The sequence below is a fragment of the Copadichromis virginalis genome, linkage group LG7 (genome assembly GCF_057382275.1).
Source record: "Copadichromis virginalis isolate Kocher_CV1m ecotype Utaka linkage group LG7, C_Virginalis_male_GT1.1, whole genome shotgun sequence".
Taxonomy (NCBI): domain Eukaryota; kingdom Metazoa; phylum Chordata; class Actinopteri; order Cichliformes; family Cichlidae; genus Copadichromis; species Copadichromis virginalis.
Window position 1 is genome coordinate 54199060 of NC_140624.1, and position 21462 is coordinate 54220521.

Genomic DNA, 21462 nt, shown 5'->3' on the forward strand with positions numbered 1-21462 from the left:
ACTAACACAGAAGTATGTTAAAAAATAAATCACTGGCAGCTCTTACAAAAGCTGCCAACTTCAATTTAGAGAAATGTCCCTTGATTCTTTTTTATATCTATCTATATATAGATAGATAAAACATATGACTTTTGACACAATGTTTTACAGTCAATTAAAAGGCTTAAAAACACAAGGCATGACTAAAAGGGGGGTTTACAAAGGAAAATGTTAAAAAATTTTAAATAAGCACACTGACAGCGGTAAGGGTGATTGTTCAAAAGGACTCTGGTATTCAACCACAGAGAAATGCAGCTTCAAACCCCAAACACTAACAGAATTTTTTTGCCTGTTGTTCCACAGTATAAGAGGAGGCACTGAGGTCAGATCATTATTGGTTTTGCTTCTTTCTTTTTTTTTTTGCATTTTCCGAAAGCAAAATATTTTATAAAGATTAAGCCTGTGCTGCAAGTCTGCGAGTTCAGATTTTACCTTCATTGCACCAGTTTAAAAAAAAAAAGTGAAAGTGAAGAAGCTGATTTGTGAGCCGAGTCAAAGGTGGTCGAGCAGAATATTCAGCATTATTATTTACAGTTTGGACAGAGAAAGAGAGAAATTGTTTTCTTTTATATTCCTTACAGGTTCTTGGAAATTATATATAAGAGCAAAAAGAGCATCTGAAAGGTTGTTAGTGCACTTTTTTTCTGTTTTTTATGATTTCAAATACAACATAGAGCCATAAACTGTTTCTGACTATACAAAAAAGGATTTGATCGGAAAGAATTATTAGACTTATCTACACATTTCCTGAAATCTCATCTTAGTTTTCTTTTCTTTTTAACAGTGTTCAATACTCAGTGCTGTTTAGTTTTGTAGTGAGAGTCTCGCTTCCTGGGTGTGACAGGAGGTGATCCAGAGGTTCAGGGGGCCTTTGCGAGTGAGTCGGCAGGTTTTGCTCTTGGGTTTCTTGGCGACCGCGATGATGGGTCACCTCAGCAATCTGCCATATAACGCCCTGTGGACAAAAGATGTGAAATTTGAGTCATTAAATAGTGCCACCTAGTACATGTAGACCATCAAGCTTTTTACACACCTGTGGCAAATCTCTTCTTGCTGAGGGAAAGTCTGTATCCGGCCCCCTGCAGCTCCATGTCCACTCCTGACAGGGTGCTCCCCTCATTCATAAACTGCACTGCCAGAGTGGAGGGGTGCGATGGGCCATTTGAAAGTTCAAACTTGGCCCTCAGGGACCCGGCACCTAGAATCAAACACAAACGAGTAGGCTCACTTACAAGGGACTGATCCAGTTCTAGTGCTTGCTGCAGGATTTTGCACAAACTTTGATGCAAAACATTCATAAACTCAAAAAAAGATTTCTTACCATCGTTTTCAGACTTTTCTGAGATGTCAGTCAGCCTCCACAGACACTTACTCTGCTCTGAATTCCTAAAAATGGAATAAGGAAATAACACCCTATAACATCACGCTTTAATGATTGTAGCGTATGTATGTATATTTGTGTGCGTCTTTCTCCTCCTAGATAAGCAGACCAATCTTGATGAAACTTTGCATAAACACTGCCCGGAGCATTGAAAGTGGCATCATCTATATGGTATATACAAATATTTTATACAAATCAAACTATTGTGTATATTTGTACATTGTTTGTTTGTTGACTTTTAGTGTGTGCGTGCTACCTTGATTTAGTTTGTGGATGGTCTATGTTTCTTCCACATCGTATTTTCACAGACAATGCAAATTTTTAATCTTCTAATCATCTATATTGATGATTTATCGTTAATTTTACAATAATATTTACATTATTTTGATTCATTTTTCATATTACATATTTATATTCTGACAAAATATCCCATCTGACAATCCATGTAAGACTTCTGTGCCATTGCATGACTAAAGTGCCACAACGGCGGCAGTATCATAGCAACAACAGGAGGGGGGTGCAAGTCAATCAATACTGCTGGCCCATAACAATTACATGTTGCTCTCCTGCTAACGGTGCCAAGAGGCACTACGTCTCACCATATGGAGTTAGGCAGAGACTGCATGTTGGTGACTCCTCCATCAACAGGCACTAAGATCTGTACGTTGGTGAGTGGACTGGGTGAGTCCATGGACTCGGGGTTGTAGCGGTAGTCTATCCGCAGGTCCGTTGTACTTGCTGTACATTTCCAGTATACGGCCAGGTTTAGCGGGGTGGAATGGATCCCATCAGACATCACCTGGACACATCAATAAAGAATATGTAGCAATTTTTCCACAATATTACATCTCTGTGTGTTATCCATTTGTTGGACTGCTATGATGCTAGTTTTTAAGGAAGTGTTTTTAAAAATGCTCTAAGTATTGGTATGCAATGTTCTATGACCACAGTAACCCACACCAGGGTGACCACCACCGACAGGTTCAGTGGATTAACACTGATCGTGTCGTGATGATGCAATGCTTTGCTGAGAAATGTTGGATTCTGAAGTCTTTTTCTTCTCTTTCAGAAAGAAAAGTCTTAGCCTGAAATACAATTATCATATCTGGTTTATTTTTTTCATGCAGTTCTTGCTGACTGACCTGGTATTTCAGGATGTCTACATTATAGTAGGAAGCTGAAGGACTCTGTTCTGAGGCTTTTCTGAGGTAGGACGTCAGTGCTTGCATGTTGAACCAGAAATCCTTGGAATCTGAGTCACTTTGAGAGGGATCACTAGAAAAAAGCAAAACAGTCAGAAAGATGAATACACACACATACACACAAGTAATAATAATCACAGGCTCAATTATTCATTGCGCTTCTTGGCTTTGTGTGTAGAGCTCCAACAGCTTGGAAAAAATGACCCTGTTATATCCAACCAGCTACTAAATCATGAATTCCATTTGATTCAATTAGTCCTGCCATGTGGTCTGAGGATAACCGAGAGGAACCAGAGCGGGAAATGTTCAAATAAACAGAAAAAAGATGTGGTTCTTCATTAATTTTCGGGAACAATACACTTTTAAAATAGAAGCAACTAATTTGGTACCTTATTGAAGCTTTAATTAAAAAGCTTTGCCTGAGACTGAAGAAGTAAGATGTGGAATAAGATGTTGAACAAATAAAGTGTTGAATGAGCACTGTCTGTGACCTTTTTTTTGTCCTTTGCCATTTAAGGCATCTTTTTGAAGAGACACAGGCTGCTGAGAACCTGGCTGTCTGGTGGAAAATACTTCCCTGACAGCTTAATACTAGGTTCATGTCAGATTACTAATTGAATTTCCTCTCACTGACGCAGACTGCATTTCCGTGATTCTCGCTCATATCACCGAGTCCAAGGTCCTCTTTCACTCTATCACTGTCAAGTTATCGATTCAACAGCTCAGCTAAGATGGTTAATTATAAAGCAAAACAAAACCGGGTTGTACTTTAGCTTTTTCTCGATACCTCACCTGTATAATAGCTGTTGGTTGGGTAGGATCTGCTCCAGCCTGCTGGTGTTCTTCAGCTTGAAGGTGAGGACGGCTGGGGAGGGGTTGGTAGTGAACACCTTGATGATGCCCATTGGAAACGACAGTGTCATGTCTCCAGTGATCTTCACAATGCACCTGTAGAAAACCACCAATGGTTTAGCATGTTAAGCTGAAGTGAACTTTTTAATAGAGACTTTTTCCCAAAGTGCACAACAGTCGCATGTAAAACCAGTAGGACCAACATGGCTCCTAACTTTTTTCATCAAATACTACTATTGTCTTTAATATTTAATTATTTTAAGCTAACAACTTGTTTTGTAATGGTAGTTTTACTTTTAATTAAAAAGTAATTTTATTCATAATTTCAGCTAGCTAATTTACATTGTTTATCCATTAGGTTTAGCAAACTGTTTAATTTGTACACTTAGCTAACAATTTAAATGCTAACCACATTTAATTTTTGGGGGGAATTTTTGTTTAAAAACTCCAAAAAACAAATGTACTCAATTTCATATATTAAAATTTAAGCTAGCTATTAAATGACTTAAGTCTACCAAATAAAACGTGGAGCGACCCACTGTGGTGACCCTTTGCAACAGTGGAGCAGCTGAAAAATTAGCTTTTTATCCATCAAGTTTAACTAACTAGGGCAGGGATAGCTCAGTAGGTAGAGTGGTGGCCTCATGATCGGAAGGTCGGGGTTTCGACTCCACTGAACGGCTACCCTGAGGTACCCCTGAGCAAGGTACCGTCCCTACACACCGCTCCCCGGGCGCTGCACTGGTGGCTGCCCACTGCTTCACTGGGTGAATGGGTTAAATGCAGAGGAACTATTTCCCTATGGGGACTAACACGCACACTTTTTTTTTAAACAATATATTCTTTTTACTCATAATTTTGGCTAACTGTTGATGCCTAACACTAGAGTAGCAAGTCCCGCAACTTGCGACTATAAAAATAATATATATATTGGTAGATGAACTGAATTTTTTGCTGTCAGAGACTGACTGCAAAAATCTGTCACCAAACAAATGTGGCCGACTGCAATCACTCTCAGAAAAACTGGCAAAGGTTTGCTAATAATTGCAGTCTATCAATTTAATAAATGCTTACAGACTGCTGACATGTTACATTGGAGCCAGTATGCAGTAATGACTGCAACTCAATAAAGGGACTCAACTCAATTAGTTGCCAAATAGTTAAATTCTGGCTCTATTCCTACAGAAAAGCTGCCAAAAAGCCATGTCATTTTGCAGTGAAATTGCACATCAAAATGTCAGTATTTATATCTGTGAAAGCACACTATTGGCTAACAATTAAAAGGTTGGCTAAATTCTTTGTGAACTATTTAAATCATTCATTCAGATTTTTTCCACTACATCATCACATCCTCCTAAATAATTCTTCTTGGCCACTACTATTTATTGCTCATCCATTACTGTTAGTTACTATTACTGTTTTTGCTTAGTTCTTCAAATAAATCCACAAAAATGGACCGCACATCACTGCAAACAGATTATGATTTATACAACCATCACCAACACGCCATCATAACAATTATCATTTTAACTTTCTGGTACATAACATTACAGACAGCCCAAAATGAGTTACAAGCTGTGTAGAAGTCCTTGAGGAACATCTTTAACACAGAGTTCATCTGTTAGTTTTTTGATTATTCTACGAGTCACCAAAAAGCTAGAAAACTTCAAAACGAGCAGCCCCCTGGTTTTGTACACCAGCCAAAGATTTTCTATTTATTTTAATCTAATAATATAAAATTTAAAGATACACCTTTGAGAATCTGGAATTAGCAAATGTATTCAATTATCTAATCATTTCTTTAATATAAAAAAAATCTACAAATGACAAATTTAGTCCAGTTGCAGGTCTTTCTTTAGCACTAGTAATTCATGTTTTAAATAACCACAACAACGAAAGCTCTATCAAAGACAGGAATAGCTTGCAAACATTTTTTTGTGTAAAACCATGTCACGGCTTGTTAAAAGAATATTTTTCTCTTTAATGTATATTCCTGTTGGAGATTTGTGTTTCAGAAATTCTATATACTTTGAGGCTCTAATGTAGAGCCAGTGTAGGGGTGAGAGGTGTATACTTTTAGCAGAAGTCTGGCCTAAGTTGTGGTGGTAATGGCCCACAGTAGGTCTCAACCTTGTACTCCATCTCTGCTCCATTGCTTATGAAATGTTCCATTTGCTAATCCCTGCAAAAATAAGCCTTCTGCACAGCAGCAATTTAACAGCAGTTAACCAATAAAAGGCTGTATGTTTTCTCTGCCCCAGACTATAATCTGCTCCACGGAGGTTATCCACTCTGAAAGAATGGTGTCAGACTAACGCAAAACATTCCACACATGCAGAGCCAACGGGAGATAACACTCAGCAAAACGCAAGTCCAAAGGCTCATGGAGTGTGTACTGCACATTTGGCTAGGTACAACCATGTATACCACTGTGTACTGTATAACTCACAGCACCAACTTGAACATGTTATTGTTCAACTTCAAATAAAAACAATGTCTGTATGACCGCAGGTCCAAGTCCGGGTCTTGGAGCAGCAGGAGGTCATGTGAGACTCACTTAGTGGGATCAGCTCCTTTGAAGTAAGCATTAACCGATTCTGTGAAGGCCACAGCAATGGGCAAAGCATCTTGGGATGCCAGGGTCACAGGGCTGGGACCGCGAGACGTCCCTGAGAACGAGAAAGGCACAGAGTTAGAGGTCTGTTGACTCAGCTGCAGATCAGACTTACACAAGAGTCCCAAAGCTCACATCAGAATTAGGAATTTTTGATCATGCAAAGGTGCACTATATAATTATTGCATTTCATAAGGTCAGCCATCATACACTGCAAATCAGTATATTTAGTTATTTTTCAGTAAGAGGATGGGAGATTGTTTAGATGCTTGTGGTGCTTACGTTAAAATACTATAAGTAATAAGTACTATTAGGCAGTCAGGACAATCTTAGACAGCAGTCAAGTTATTCCTCGCTATATCACTTTAACAAACAAATATTTATCAGGTTAGGAGCTGATCCTGACAAATGTGAGAATCAGGTTTAAAATGTCAAAAACAAAACTCACAAACAAGACAGAAAACTGCAACCACGGCAAAGCAAGAGATTGGACTGTCCATCCATCCGGCCCATTCAGCAGACTGGTGTTAGTTTTAGCTAAGAGCCCGCTAATATGAACTTCAACCATACCTGCTGGAGTTTCACACCGCTTCTCAAAGGTAGGCAGCTTCGCTATGAACATATCATCCTCTTTATGCCGAATTAAAGGCATAAAAGAGGGAAAAGAGGAGATACACAAAACCCAGAGAGAAGAAATGTGAGGAAGTGATGCAAAGCACAGTTCCTATATATGTGATGATGGCAGGTGAGCCCTGAGCTGATCAGTCTGATATAACTGCATATAAAGATGATAAAAGTCAGTGTAATGCATGTAGAGTAAACCCACAGTGGTAGGAGGCAGGAAAAAAAAAGGAAGACTCACTTTGGTTTAGTGGAAAGAAAGGAGAGAGGGAGAGCAACTCTGGCTCTGGGGAGGAGAGGGGGAGAGCAAAGGTGTGCTCAGCTCCTGTAAGGAGAGGAGTGAATGAAGGAAAGCGAGGGCGGGGGGATGACAGTGTACACTGTACTGCAAAGACAAAAGGATGTGACAGACTGGTGAGGAGCTGAAGAAAAGGAGGATAAAAGAAAAATTATTACAAGAAAGAGCCTTTAAATACGTGTATACTGAGGGAGCGTTCCTACCGACAGTGGGGGTGTTGCCAGCACTGAGTGAGGCGTTGGAGGACAAAGAGGAAGAGCTCTCTGCCCGGGCGAGGGGTGCAGTCGGAGTAGGGCTAGATGCTTTAGGTGGACTGAATGGCCTTACCTGCGTTAAAGGGATTCAGATAGATGCCTTTTAGAATATATGGATATAATTTGAACAGCAATAAATGTATGCAACACATATGTTTCCATTACAATTTCATTGATTCCTGTGAGTTTTCCAGCCGGGAGTTTGGGCCTGGAGGAGGGTCGTGGAGGAGGCACCAAGGCTCCAGGTGCCAGAGGGGTTGTAGGTCGGTTTGGTACTGGCACTAAACACAGAAACACATATTTGTTCTGGTCAGTGCTACTTAAACTGCATGAAAACTGGGTATGAAAAAACATCTTTATACTGCATGAAATTCATACAGTTAGATACAGCAAACTCATGCAGCATGACCTCTTTTTTTTTTTTTAACACACAAGTGCAAAAAAATTAAAATTAAATAGCAAAAACAACAGAAAACAAGTAAAAGACATTCCAAAATAAATGGCACAAAAATAAACCCAAAGACAAACAAGCAAACGGAGTCATGAGTTACACAAAATAACACAAAAAAACAGAAAACATTTGCAAATAACATGTAACCTCCACACTTAATCATAAAATAAATAAGAACTTACATTTAAATAAAAAGAAAATATCAAAATAATCTAGCAAACCTCAGGCAAAAGGCAGCAGTTTCTAGCAGCAGTTACCATTGAATATTTTGCTTGTTGGAGCTGCAGCCCTATCTGTAATCCCAGAGAAGACATCAGTGAAAGAGAGGCTGCTGTCATCTCGGCTGCTCGCTGCTTTGTAGAAGGCATCAGCAGACTCATCGGACAGGAAGTGACCTGACCTACTGGAACCTGACTGTTTTTTTTGAAGCTCCTTCACAGATGACCCAGAGCTCTGACAGCGAGGTGGAGGTGGAGCAAAATTATCACTGAAGGCAATCCACTGGCTCTGGGCCCAGGAAACAGAGGAGAAGGTGTCTGCGCTCTTTGGAGGGCTGGGTGTGTCTGAGTTTTTGATGGGGTCGACTGGCTCAGTTGGCCGGGTGATGGGGGCACTCTGGGCCCTCGCCGGTACGGGCTTAAGTGCTTGAAAAGGGTTTTCTGGTGAATCCCAGGGAGAGGACGTAGATGACGAGAAAGAGTAAACATCTTTGGACTGCTGGCTCTCTGCCAAGGGAGGGTAGCGCTCCCGTTGTGGCACTGTCTCAGCTGAAGGGGGCAACGTGATTGACAGTGGGAGGGTAAACATGACAAATGCAAAGTGGTTGGGTTTAGACGGACAGACAGCAGATATACTCTAATGCACAGTTAACAGTAATAAACTGCATATTTTATTACTTACTATTTATATTTTATAAATATTTTAACAAAAATCAAATATAAAATGTTACCGTTAACAGGTATTTGTATTATTATTCTTATAGTTAGAAAAAATGTGAGAATAGGACACACACACACACACACACACACACACACACACACACACACACACACACACACACAAAACATACCAGCATGATTTAGTATGTGTTCAAAGTAGCATCAAGTCAATCAGCTGAGAATGGGGACATTATCTATGCATTGCAATCTGAACAATAACTTGAAATTGAGCAAATTTTAAACGTTTTTTTAACTGTTTTTTCTGTCGACTGACTAATCAGACACACTGAGCATATCATTAGTTCACGTTGGACATTAAGTCAGGCTTAGCTGACCACAATCCCGGCCCACATCAGCTGATGGCTCAGCTGATACCAATCAGCATCCAACTGGCAAATCTCATTTACGACACTCTGTATAAGCTGCTTTACCATGATGCACACTCCGAGCTGCTTTGCAACCCACCCTGACCCCAGCTCCTCCTTTCATGCTGTGTCTGACTTCATCAGTGTCAAGCTCTGATGTCATTGTCTCCTTTTCTGTGCTGTACTGTAGCCTTGCTGCTCTCTTCACCTCCAACTTCAGATGTAAGTGCCTGGATGTGTGGGGAGGTCTCAGGACAGAGTCAAACACCAAATAAATTACTGCTGGTGGAAATAAGTAGGTTGTTTTGACTATAGAGGCCCTGACTGAACATTTGGCTGTTTTGTGATGCAATCTTGTTCCTGAAATAAATCTTAACTTTGCATCATGTTAATGAGACCACTTTGGCACTGTCATTGTACCTGTATATGATTGTTTAACCATACAGCAAAGAATACGGAGAGACTTATTTTGTGTAACGGCTCAGACACCCAGGAGTAAGAAGAAAAACAACTTTCTTGCAACAAGCAAAAATCGGGGGTTGCACAGCAATTTCATTGAGGTTTTTGTTGCTGTTGCCTGTCTCATTGGAATGGGGGACTCCGCTTAACCGGCTGATAGTTAGTTGTATTCTGGTTACATTCTTATATAAAAGTAAGGTTGCAAAGCTCCTGTGTCATCTTGCCATAAATTTTGGTCATGCCACAGCCTCCTATCACTGTTTTCCCATAGTGTGACTGTAGCACAACGACGCTTTTATGCCTGCTGTGTGGTCCCTGGCGAGTTGCACCATACAACAGTTAAGTTAACATTAAATAATGTTACTCCGGCTTTCACAAGCTACCATTTCAGCTGGTTGCACAACTCTCGATTTTTCTAGCCTGGCATGATGTGCTGCTGCCGACAAAGTGGTGGGTATACCAAGACTTTAATGATCCAAAATGAAAAACTAATTTTAAAGTGTAACCAATTTAAATTTATGCTGTCTCTAAATTCAATGATCTTTTGACACATAACGTATTAACTTGTGAAAGTTAATGCATATCTTTTCTTCTCCACAAAAGAAGTGATTCATCTGCTTTCACAAGTTAATACATGACTTTTTGTTGACATGAAAAGCATCTACAATTGATATTAAGAATTACAGTGGAAGAACAAGCAGGCAGTAAAATGTCTATTTTTTGAGGACTGTAAATTGTAAATGTGAGAATATATGAAAGCTGTTTTTTATGACTCCAATGTCTTTTTTTTTGCATCCAGCTTTTAATTAAAGTAAAGAAAGTCTGGAGAAAAAAAAAAGAATTACAGTGGCTTGCAAAAGTATTCGGCCCCCTTGAACTTTCCCACATTTTGTCACATTACAGCCACAAACATGAATCAATTTTATTGGAATTCCACGTGAAAGACCAACACAAAGTGGTGTACACGTGAGAAGTGGAACGAAAATCAGACATGATTCCAAACATTTTCTACAAATAAATAACTGAAAAGTGGGGTGTGCGTAATTATTCAGCCCCCTGAGTCAATACTTTGTAGAACCACCTTTTGCTGCAGTTACAGCTGCCAGTCTTGTAGGGTATGTCTCTACCAGCTTTGCACATCTAGAGACTGAAATCTTTGCCCATTCTTCTTTGCAAAACAGCTCCAGCTCAGTCAGATTAGATGGACAGCGTTTGTGAACAGCAGTTTTTAGATCTTGCCACAGATTCTTGATTGGATTTAGATCTGGACTTTGACTAACACATGGACATGTTTTGTTTTAAATCATTCCATTGTTGCCCTGGCTTTATGTTTAGGGTCATTGTCCTGCTGGAAGTTGCAACCTCTGCCCCAGTCTCAAGTCTTTTGCAGACCCTAAGAGGTTTTCTTCCAAGATCGCCCTGTATTTGGCTCCATCCATCTTCCCATCAACTCTGACCAGCTTCCCTGTCCCTGCTGAAGAGAAGCACCCCCAGAGCGTGATGCTGCCACCACCATATTTGACAGTGGGGATGGTGTGTTCAGAGTGATGTGCAGTGTTAGTTTTCCGCCACACATAGCGTTTTGCATTTTGGACAAAAAGTTCCATTTCGGTCTCATCTGACCAGAGCACCTTCTTCCACATGTTTGCTGTGTCCCCCACATGGCTTGTGGCAAACTGCAAACGGGACTTCTTATGGTTTTCTGTTAACAATGGCTTTCTTCTTGCCACTCTTCCATAAAGGCCAACTTTGTGCAGTGCACGACTAATAGTTGTCCTATGGACAGATTCCCCCACCTGAGCTGTAGATCTCTGCAGCTCGTCCAGAGTCACCATGGCCTCTTGGCTGCATTTCTGATCAGCGCTCTCCTTGTTCGGCCTGTGAGTTTAGGTGGACGGCCTTGTCTTGGTAGGTTTACAGTTGTGCCATACTCCTTCCATTTCTGAATGATCGCTTGAACAGTGCTCCGTGGGATGTTCAAGGCTTGGGAAATCTTTTTGTAGCCTAAGCCTGCTTTAAATTTCTCAATAACTTTATCCCTGACCTGTCTGGTGTGTTCTTTGGACTTCATGGTGCTGTTGCTCTTAGACAACCTCTGAGGCCGTCACAGAGCAGCTGTATTTGTACTGACATTAGATTACACACAGGTGCACTCTATTTAGTCATTAGCACTCATCAGGCAATGTCAACTGGGCAACTGACTGCACTCAGACCAAAGGGGGCTGAATAATTACGCACACCCCACTTTGCAGTTATTTATTTGTAGAAAATATTTGGAATCATGTCTGATTTTCGTTCCACTTCTCACGTGTACACCACTTTGTGTTGGTCTTTCACGTGGAATTCCAATAAAATTGATTCATGTTTGTGGCTGTAATGTGACAAAATGTGGAAAAGTTCAAGAGGGCCGAATACTTTTGCAAGCCACTGTACATCTATTTACAGTTGCTTAAAATCTGAGTAAATTTCAATTACGAGAAGACAATCTACTGGCTATTGTTACATTCACTTCAGTGTAGCACTAACAGGACTGTGAATATTCACTATAGCTATCAAAGAGCTTTAGTTACACAGAAACTCTGTGTATCCACAGTCTGTAGCCTAGCCTGTTGTCGCATTCTTACAGAAATACCACACATATTTGAAACTAAAACATATCCTCTTATTAGCAATAAATGTGCCAGGTGGTGACCCTGATTTTAGATAAGCTTATGGAAACACATCCTGATTATCATAGGCAGCATGAGTCACATGTGAAGTAGAATGCACTCCAAGGTTTAGTTAAGATGAAATGGAAAAAAAAAACCCTTATATAAAGATATATGCCATGCAAAAAGAAAAAAGAAAAAGAAAAGCGGTTGATGTCTGGTGCTGTTTGAAAAAAAAATTAATTTCAGCTTCTCTCTGATGAACAGGGCAAACAAACTTTACCTGATGTCTCTGGCAGAAAGACATCTGAGTCTGAGTCATTCACCAGAAAAGGTGGAGATGGAGGGTTTGAAAAGAAGATAGAGGCAAGGTCTGACAAGAACAGGTGAAAATAATCAAGCCAACAATAAAGCAAGTCATTTAAAAGAAAAAATGTAAAGAATAACATTATAATGAAACAATAAAAGGAGAAAGTAAATGGACAAAAACTAAAAACACAATAAAATCCATGACCACAAAATAAACAGACACGTGCCATATATATTTACATAAAAAAATAAATAAAATAAAACCCTTTAAACACTTCTCAGATTACACTTGTTTGATGTGTGATGTGTGCATATGGGGTTGGTAATACCACTGCAGTGTATAAACTGAGATTTAACATGCTGAAAGCTGGGATTTAATTCCCGTCAGTGTATCTTAATCAGGGCACTTTTTGATGCTATTTTGACTTTAAAGCCAAGACCTTTGACAGTAACAAGATTCTGTTTGACAACATACGTGCCAGCGAGCTTTATAGCTGACCCTTTGACCCCAACTAGGTGCCAATTAACTGTGGATTATGCTTAACCTAGGCAATGGGTCAATGACAATGTCACTCTCTTTAAACATTGGTGTTGCACATGTAAATCCATGAGAAACAAGCTAAATGCTGGTGAATGTGGTGATGTTAAATGCACTCAAATTTCTTGCGGGAGGGTGGAGTGACTGTTTGATTTGTAGAAAATGGTGAAAAATTACACCGGGAAAATGCAAAGTGGGGAAAAAGCCTACAAACTCTAATAATTTGGTAATTTTAGGCTTCTGTTTCCGGACTAAACTAAAGGAGAGGCTTCAAATTAAGTAGCTCGGAAGAAAAAACTGAGTGACAAGTTAATGAGTAAAAACCTGAACTGTTGTAGCATAGCTGCTTGTTGAAGTTAGACTACTCAGATTTTCATGTAACCAGAGGTAATATTTGAAAAGCATTCTCAGTCTGCAGCAGGCCCTGGGTTAATTGCATGCAGTTTTACTAAGAGGATTGGCATTTCTCTAATTGAAATAACAGTCAACTGCAACTTTTTTACCTTTGTTATAAATAAATGGATAATATGTTTTATTTTTTATTATGGAAATAAGGCAGTGATAGTCATATGAAGCCAGATCCCACCCCACACGGTGCCCGCTGGACAGTCAACCACTGGAACAACTGTTCCATCACTACTCGTTTGCCACTCACTATTACCCAGTTTCTGTAATTTAATATTTGCAGGAAGTGATCAACTTTAATTATATGCTTCTGCTGTAACAAATCATTTCAAACACAAACTGTCTGTGGGTTACCTGCCGATGATGACACAGCGGAGGAAGATCTGATGGCCTGAGCTGGACTTAAAGGATCCAGAGACAGAAGGTCGTTGTTAGTCAGCCTGCCGTAGTTACGAGAGAAAGAGAAAGTCAAATAAACGGACGTCACCTTTCTAATATAAAGCAGCACATTTGGATTCAGTATAAAACAAGAAGCACTCAGAGAGCGCGAAACCTCCACCAATGCAGCTCTCTCTCTGGGCAGTGTTTACTTTTAAGGGAATAGTATTTTATTTTGGATATGTTCATTTTGTTTTCTTTGTTCTTTTGTAGTGCGGTAAAAATCAGATAAGGGCAGCATGACAGATTTTAAATAGGTCTATATAGCATTATTTATCACTTTGATCTTCAGATCACAATCTACTGACCTTGAAGGAGAGGTTAGAGGTCAACTGTGACATGATATTTTAAATCTTTGCATGGTACTTTCTATTTGCACACTACACTTGTAAGAAGCATAGTTTCTTTTTGTCAAGTTGACCTTTTGGTGTATGTAAGCCAACTTTCAGTGGATGGTTAACATCACTCCACTCTACACTGTTAAAAAGTTTTACAATAGTTCCTTTAACACTTTTCGACCTATTGTGTTTACAGACAGAATGACACAGACATAAATGCTACCAAAAACATAACCTCCTTGGCAGAGGTAATAATAATAATAATAATAATAATAATAACTGAAATGTTCACAGACGGCGCAAACATAAAGAAAAATATGATCATTGGCACTGAGCAGGCAAAGGTTTGATGTTTTACTCCAGTACTCACTCGAATGATGTTGGCACTCTGGGTTTTCCTAGCTCATCACCTGAAGCAAGAGAAAAACAAACAGAAAAGTCAGGCCCGCAGTTCTTAACAGAGTGGTGACAGCAAATACACAGCAAGTTACTCAAAATCAAATTTAAAAAAAGATATTTGATAATTAAACCTTAAACCAGATTTTTTCCCCATTAAAAAAAAAAAAATTAAACCACCACCTACAGTACCACTGAAAATATATATATTTGCAGTAAGGTTAGATACAGGTGTTTAATTTTCTTATTTCTGCTTTGTAAAATGTTTTTTTGAACTTTCATCCAAATACTGCAAAAGAGTTAACACAGGAGGTTATGCTGTATGTTCAATATGGTGGTACCACTTTAAAACAAGGGATGAAGCAACTAATCAGGAAATGCCCTGTTCTTTTGTTCCCCTGCTTTAAAGCGCTGCCTTACATCGAAAAGATCCATATAAGCGACCTGAAGCAGCACTTCAAGCACTAGAAGTAAAAAGGTACTGCTGAGAGGACCCAGATTTAAAACCACACGTGTATTTAAGTCCTTCAAATTCAGAAACTGAAAGTTTTCAGTGAGTCAGTGATGTTAGCTGGGGGGTCAGCTGGCTTCAGAAGCTGTATGAAAGGCTCCCAGGAAGGGACAGCGATGAGGGCTGTGGAAGACATTTTAAAAGTGGAGGGGAAGGAAGGGTTGCAGGCCAACTACTGTAGTGAAAAAATACTCACCGAAGCCCTTAGTCTTAGACCTTACTGTAGACACTCCTGTGATCCCTGAGCGCATGTAAAGTATACATCTATCAATGCTACTAATTTTTGCAAATTGATGTAAATGCTATCAGTGTGTGGGTTGCAGAAAGCGAATGGGATTATCATTAAGTCTCATACAAACACTGACTATAAAAACAAAGTAATAAAAAGAAAAACAAGATAAAAAGAAGATTAAAAAAACTTTCTGGGTGAATAATCAGTGCTTTTACGCTTCTTTTATCAAAGACCTCGTGGAGTACAACAAACACGTTTTCATAAGCTCTTGGGGACATACACAAATTCAGCAAAACTCCCACAACTGTGCCAGCTTGCAGAAGGGAAAAGATAATTTCTGACATGTCCAAACATAAACAGTTAATTAAGCAATTAATCTTATTTGTACCATTGGAGGGAAATATCCCCCGAGCTCAGATTTATAGAAGGGAACAGTTATTTACTTTTTCTTGGGATGTGTTGGTTTTGGCTAGATTTCTGGATTTTCCCTCTTAAAGACAACCCCTTTAAAAACAACCCGGGCCAGGAAAAACGTGGTCGAGGAGTTGTGCAGTCGAGCCCCCCTCCACTTCATCCTTCACAGTCATGTAGCAACACAGATAAAGAAAAGGTCTGGAAGAAAAAAAATACTCACTGGACTGGTTCCTCCGCATCTGTCCCTGAAAGCAAAAACAGACAATGATTAATCAAAGATGCATATATCCCAAAGCCAATTACTAACCGATACATGTCAGAACTTTGTTTACTTGTTAACAAAAGGACAAAAAGGACAAGAAAGAGGTGTTCGCGCTCTTCAAACTGGACTTCACAAAGGGAGAATTGATCTACAAAGTGCAATGCGATGCTGAATGGATCCCTAACTTTCTCTGGGGATTAAAAAAAAAAAAAGCAAATACCTATTAAAATACGTGTTAACACTGGTCAAAATTGTATTATTAATTATTCCCAATGGCAAAGGGAATTTTTTCCACTTAGAGTTCAAGACAGTAAATCACAGGACTACTCTCGACTCACACATACCAGACATTAAACCTAGGGTGAAAAATTCAGCAGCACAAAACCGTGTACGTAATCCCATATAACGATCAGTCAGAGACAGCACAGAGCGTGCCTCAAACTCTTCACCAGCTTCCTTTACAGATTCTTTTTTTTTCTCCTTTTCCTGCGACATAAATCTTCCCGGGTCCAACTGCGTTAACACAACCTATGTGAGATGCACTCTTCAGGTCCAACACTTTCGGCGAAGAATTTATCTCTTACAAGAATAAAGGTCAGGTTGGAGACGGGGGGAGACAAAAAAAAGAAACAAAATGGGTTTAAGGAACATAGCAAAAGCATTTAACTGCCGTTGAGCTGCGAGGCCAGGGTTTAGTCCCACAGGCGCTAAGCGGCAAATGGGTTCAATTATGGCTATTGCTGGCCACACACACACACACACACGACTTCCATTGCTATTTCAATAAAGGGAACACCGTGGAGGGGAAACGAAACAGGAGGAGAAATGAAAAAAAAAAAGACAGAAAAATGAGCACTGATGGGGGAAGAAAATCTATCAATAATTCACACCAGATGATGCAATGTTTGTCATCATCTTGGATGGAGTATATGTTTTCAGCTTTGTGTAAATATAAAATAGGCAGAGGGAGCAGAAAATAAACAAAAGGAGGGCATATACAATCTAAAGACTACGCTGGTATTTCAATTCAAATCAGTAGTGACAGAGACGAGAATGTAAGGGTGGGTTTAACTACAAATCGGTGACAGACAAGGTTTGAGGTTAAAACTCCCAATCGAAATTATTTATTTTTTTGCACTTAATAGAAAAAACATCTCTGTAAGCTTGAAAGTTATCTTTATAATTAATGTCGGTGGGGGGGGGGGAACATTTGTCAAAACTACGTAACGAACCCCATAAAGTATTCATAAATAACCACAACAGAGTCCTGTCTAGAATAAATGGGCTTCAATAAAACCCAAAGACTAAAACCAAAGAAAGAAACGAGAGGGGGGAAAAACAGAGTGAGATACGACGCAAATGGCGAGGAGGAAAAGCAATGAGAGCTGAGGCTGAGAGAGACGGCCAAAGTTGGGAAAGAGGATGCCGTGACAATCGGTTAATGGTGCAGCCAGGGAGCGAGGCGGGTGAAACCCACTAGACCCCCTTAGCAACACTGAGCGTGCCCCTCTCGGCCGCTCCACAACACTATTAACAACAGCAGCTCAGTGCACACAGGCTGTGCGTTTGCACACAAGCCGTAGTGGTTTTAAAGTTTAACGACAGTGGCTATTTTCATGGAGCGCCAGAGAGTGATTCAGAGACTGAGAGATGATGAGGGACAAGGACTTGAATGGAGAGCTCCATGACTGAGGTCACAGATCGTGTGTATGTGTGCAGACTGCAGAGCATTGCTGTAAAACATTCCCTAAAGAGCTGAGAGTGTGTGTGTGTGTGCGCGCGCGAGAGTAAGAAACAGCAACATCACACACTTAACTCAAAAATTGTTTCTGAGTTCTTAATATTTGAAAAAAGAAGATGAAAGAATAAGTGATCCTAATGTTGCTTGATATTAATCTAAATTCTAAGAAAAAAAGAAAAAGAAAAAATTGCACAAACATGAACCTCAATGAATAAGAAAACAATATAGCATGTAAAATAAACATAAAGCTTTTCAATGTAAAAAATAATAGCTTCAAGAAAGAGTAACCAATGGGAAACACCTTTGATAAATGGCAGTTTAATCTGCCCTACGAGGGGACGTTTTTACATTCTCGTGATGCCCTCTAGTGTTACACAAGCAGAGCAGCCTCCTTCTGCAGCAGGGCAAGGTAGCAACAAGTTTATCTTTGAGGATTTTACTATTTGGTGTGCTATCAGAGTGTCACGAGCCGTACCGAGGTTGAAGGCGACAGGATGATGTTTCCAATGGAGGCCTTGAGCTCATCGATGTTGGCTTGGTTCTGATGAACGCCGTTGTTTGGCTGAACGGGCTTGATCTGCACGTGGAACTTCCTGGGTTCGTCTTCATCCTCCGAGTCGCTGGACGAGTAGAAGGAATTCTCTTTGGCATGTGAGCAGAGAAGTTAAGGAGGATAATGGCAACAACCTCAGATCAGAAACATGGGCATAAATCTGAGTTTCATTTAGCCTTGTTTAAAAAAAACCTCAACAACTCCAACGTGCCTAACAAGCGAGCCTGGCGCTGAGATAAACAAAAAAGGATATCGTTTTCATTTACTTCTGGTCTGATGCAGAAACCCTCTTCATCAACTTGAGGAACATTCTGCAAAAACACAAGCAGGATACGATTTTCCTTTCTTCCACAATTTATTTTGAGTTAACACAAAGTTAATTTTACAGGATAAAATCCTTTGTTAACGCATCTTTTCTTTATGCTGCTCATTTCAAACTAGATAAAAATAACTTTATTTTGTCAATTTGTTCAGAAAATTGCTAAAACTTCATGTTAAATTGTAAATGATACATTTTAAAAAGAAGGTTGATTAATACCTAACTTCAAAAGGCAAAAAATTCCAATTAAGTCTAAAATGGTGTTTTTGCTTAGATATAAATTTGTTGTAAATGAATGGGTACAATCATTCATGTTGAGGCTTTAAATAATAAAAAATATACTACAATTGAAAATCAGTACACATATTTATAGATACATAAAACAACCTAAAACAAATAAAGACCGGGTTAAAGGGGTGATATTATGGTGATTTTTCACTATCTCATCCTACACAACCAAATTTGAGAGCCCTGTAAATTCAGTGGAATCACACAACACCTTATACCATTAGGGACACGTTTTGTAGGATATTAAGATTTTTAATGAAATGCATTATCTATGTCGGTATGAATATTTGCTGCGCATGTGTTAGAAAGAGACACTATGTGTAAGAGTGACGTTAATAGCTTGCTTACAGCATTCTGGATGTCTGCAAAGTATCCAGGCGGAGCACCATTGGCGGTGTTCTACAAGCACAGAGAGGGATGAATACATGAATACGTGAACAAGCACATCCACAAAAAACCGAAACGAACGGGAACAAGAGAGATGGAGAAAGTGACCGGAAAATCATTAAAACAGAACATGGCGATAAACGAACGAAGATGTTTTCCACCTCCTGCTGTCTGAAATCAAGATAACACAACAGGGTGAAACTCAAAGATTATAGTCGCGGTCTGCGTCGGTGAAAGTTATACTCACAGCAGCCTCGACTTCTGTCGACTCCCTGGAAGACACAAATGGTCACGTGATCATGACTAAGAAGTGAAGATGAGTGAAGATGCATAAATTGTGCTGTGGACTGGAAATACGAGTCTCTACTCACGTAGAGTCTGTGTCCTTGTCTTTCCTCCGACCTGGGATTAATAGTTTTCTTCTTCTGGGTTTGGCTCCTTAATACATATTTAAAAAATGAAGAGCTTTAACCACAGATTTATTTAAAAAGCATCAGTTTTCAGACATATTTAATATTTGTGTCCCTCAAATGTGTTTCTTCTTTTACAAAAAGGCTTACCTTCAGCAGCAATAGCTACATTGCACTCCTCAAACTCAATGGGTCCTAAAAAAAAAAAATCATTTAGGTTCATTTGACATACAAAGGGTCAATGACCCACTGCTGTGAACGTTGTGAATGTGAATCACGCAATGATCACACAGACACACACACTGCCGTGCAATGCAGCGAGTGTATACAAACAAAGCTAGGCTGCTCCCAGAGGGCAGACAGGGTCAATAGCAGAGTCAACTGTGTGTCTGGTGGCCCTTACAGAGATGGCACAATCCCTCCTGGTTGACACGAAGCCCCACTCTACACCGTCACATAATCTTTCTCACAGAGAGACGCTTCTAAGCACAAAACCTCACCGCAACCATGAACCAATTCCAAATCCTTGCAGGAGCTCGGGTATTTTCAGCAAGCGGCAGGTGTGAAGGCTAAACTGCGGTGAAACTAAACCCGGCCGCGTGACACACGCACAGTTACTAAACCCTACTACGAAAAAGACAAGCGAGTGCAAGATTACATGCGCTGAAGTGTTTAAAGACACTCAGACAAATCTGCTCTTGAGCTTTAAGTAACGCCCTTTTCTCCTTCACTCCCACATGTAGAAAACAGCGAGAGAAAGAACAAACCATAAACAAACAAACATGATCGACTGAAATCGCTGAAACATCCTTGGCTAACAGGCAAATCCTTAAATCGGTTCCAGCAATTGATCAGTGCATCATTTGGAGTGAAACCAGCCATGAATTTATATGGACAAAAACAACAGCAACAAAAAACCAAATAGTTTTTGGCTATTTGGACACGTCATTTAAATGATGAGAAAACAAAAAACAACAACGTTTACGCCTAATTTACTCCTCGTCAATTATGCATATTTGCCTCTAACGCCCTGCACTTTGATTGTCACGCCGAGTAGGCACTCACACACACACAAATGAGAAGTAAGGCATGCAATGCGTGTACGTGTCAATCAGCCAAATCCACTAGATCAGGCGGTGCGTGCCTCTGTATTCGTGTGTAGTTACAATCCATTTAAAAGACTCACGCCTTCTTAGGTACACAATTAAACAAACAGTGGTTAATTAATGGTTTTAAATGGCAATGTGACTATGACTATTAGCTCTTAAAATGCGTGACATGAAAGAAATGGGTGATATACTGCACGTACCTAGAAAGCTTAAGAGTGTACACAAGATTAACAGGAGGCACAGAAAGATATACAGAGAAAGAAAGATGGGGCAGGACCCTCCGGCGAAATCTGCAATACACTAACAGGGCTTGACCTGAAAACAACAAAGCTAATGATATTTTAACTCAAAATATACACAGCAGCAGTCCAATGCAGTCCCCTGCCCCCCACCACCACCAAGAAGAGGCCAGTCACGAGCAGAATCGACGCATTGTTCTGAGTGTGCGATGCCGACTGAAGTGCAGGGAAGCGGCGAGTCACGAGAGGCATGCGAGCAAGTGGAGTGGATAAAGCTCACCGATGACCGATCTACTCTACTATGCAATATCGGGCTTCAGCACTGCTGGCAAACACACAGCGGCGGCACGGAGGGCTGTTGTGGGTTTTGAGTGAGTGAGAGCTTCGTGCCAATCAAAGCAGCCCTGGCGTGCTCATTCAAGAAGACTCACAGAAGGAGGCGAGAGATAAT

At 40.0% G+C, this 21462-nt stretch overlaps 1 protein-coding gene across 2 annotated transcripts in view; it reads right to left on the reverse strand.

Moving 5' to 3' along the window:
- Positions 1-21462, reverse strand: part of fcho2 (FCH and mu domain containing endocytic adaptor 2) — a 50823-nt gene that overhangs the window by 1451 nt on the left and 27910 nt on the right. For both annotated transcript variants that reach the window (XM_085464198.1, XM_085464199.1), the window contains 23 exons: positions 19814-19858; positions 19625-19691; positions 19501-19525; positions 19215-19265; positions 18511-18570; positions 18182-18355; positions 15924-15948; positions 15254-15298; positions 14521-14560; positions 13729-13814; positions 12406-12495; positions 7970-8479; positions 7427-7542; positions 7211-7334; positions 6951-7094; positions 6659-6718; positions 6032-6143; positions 3415-3570; positions 2563-2695; positions 2020-2219; positions 1361-1425; positions 1073-1237; positions 1-994 (listed from right to left, as the gene is read on the reverse strand). The exon at positions 1-994 is cut by the window's left edge and continues 1451 nt beyond it. In XM_085464198.1, coding sequence (XP_085320324.1) covers positions 972-994; positions 1073-1237; positions 1361-1425; positions 2020-2219; positions 2563-2695; positions 3415-3570; positions 6032-6143; positions 6659-6718; positions 6951-7094; positions 7211-7334; positions 7427-7542; positions 7970-8479; positions 12406-12495; positions 13729-13814; positions 14521-14560; positions 15254-15298; positions 15924-15948; positions 18182-18355; positions 18511-18570; positions 19215-19265; positions 19501-19525; positions 19625-19691; positions 19814-19858 — 2516 coding nt within the window. In that variant the 3' untranslated portion in view covers positions 1-971. The remainder of the gene's footprint in view (positions 995-1072; positions 1238-1360; positions 1426-2019; positions 2220-2562; positions 2696-3414; positions 3571-6031; positions 6144-6658; positions 6719-6950; positions 7095-7210; positions 7335-7426; positions 7543-7969; positions 8480-12405; positions 12496-13728; positions 13815-14520; positions 14561-15253; positions 15299-15923; positions 15949-18181; positions 18356-18510; positions 18571-19214; positions 19266-19500; positions 19526-19624; positions 19692-19813; positions 19859-21462) is intronic.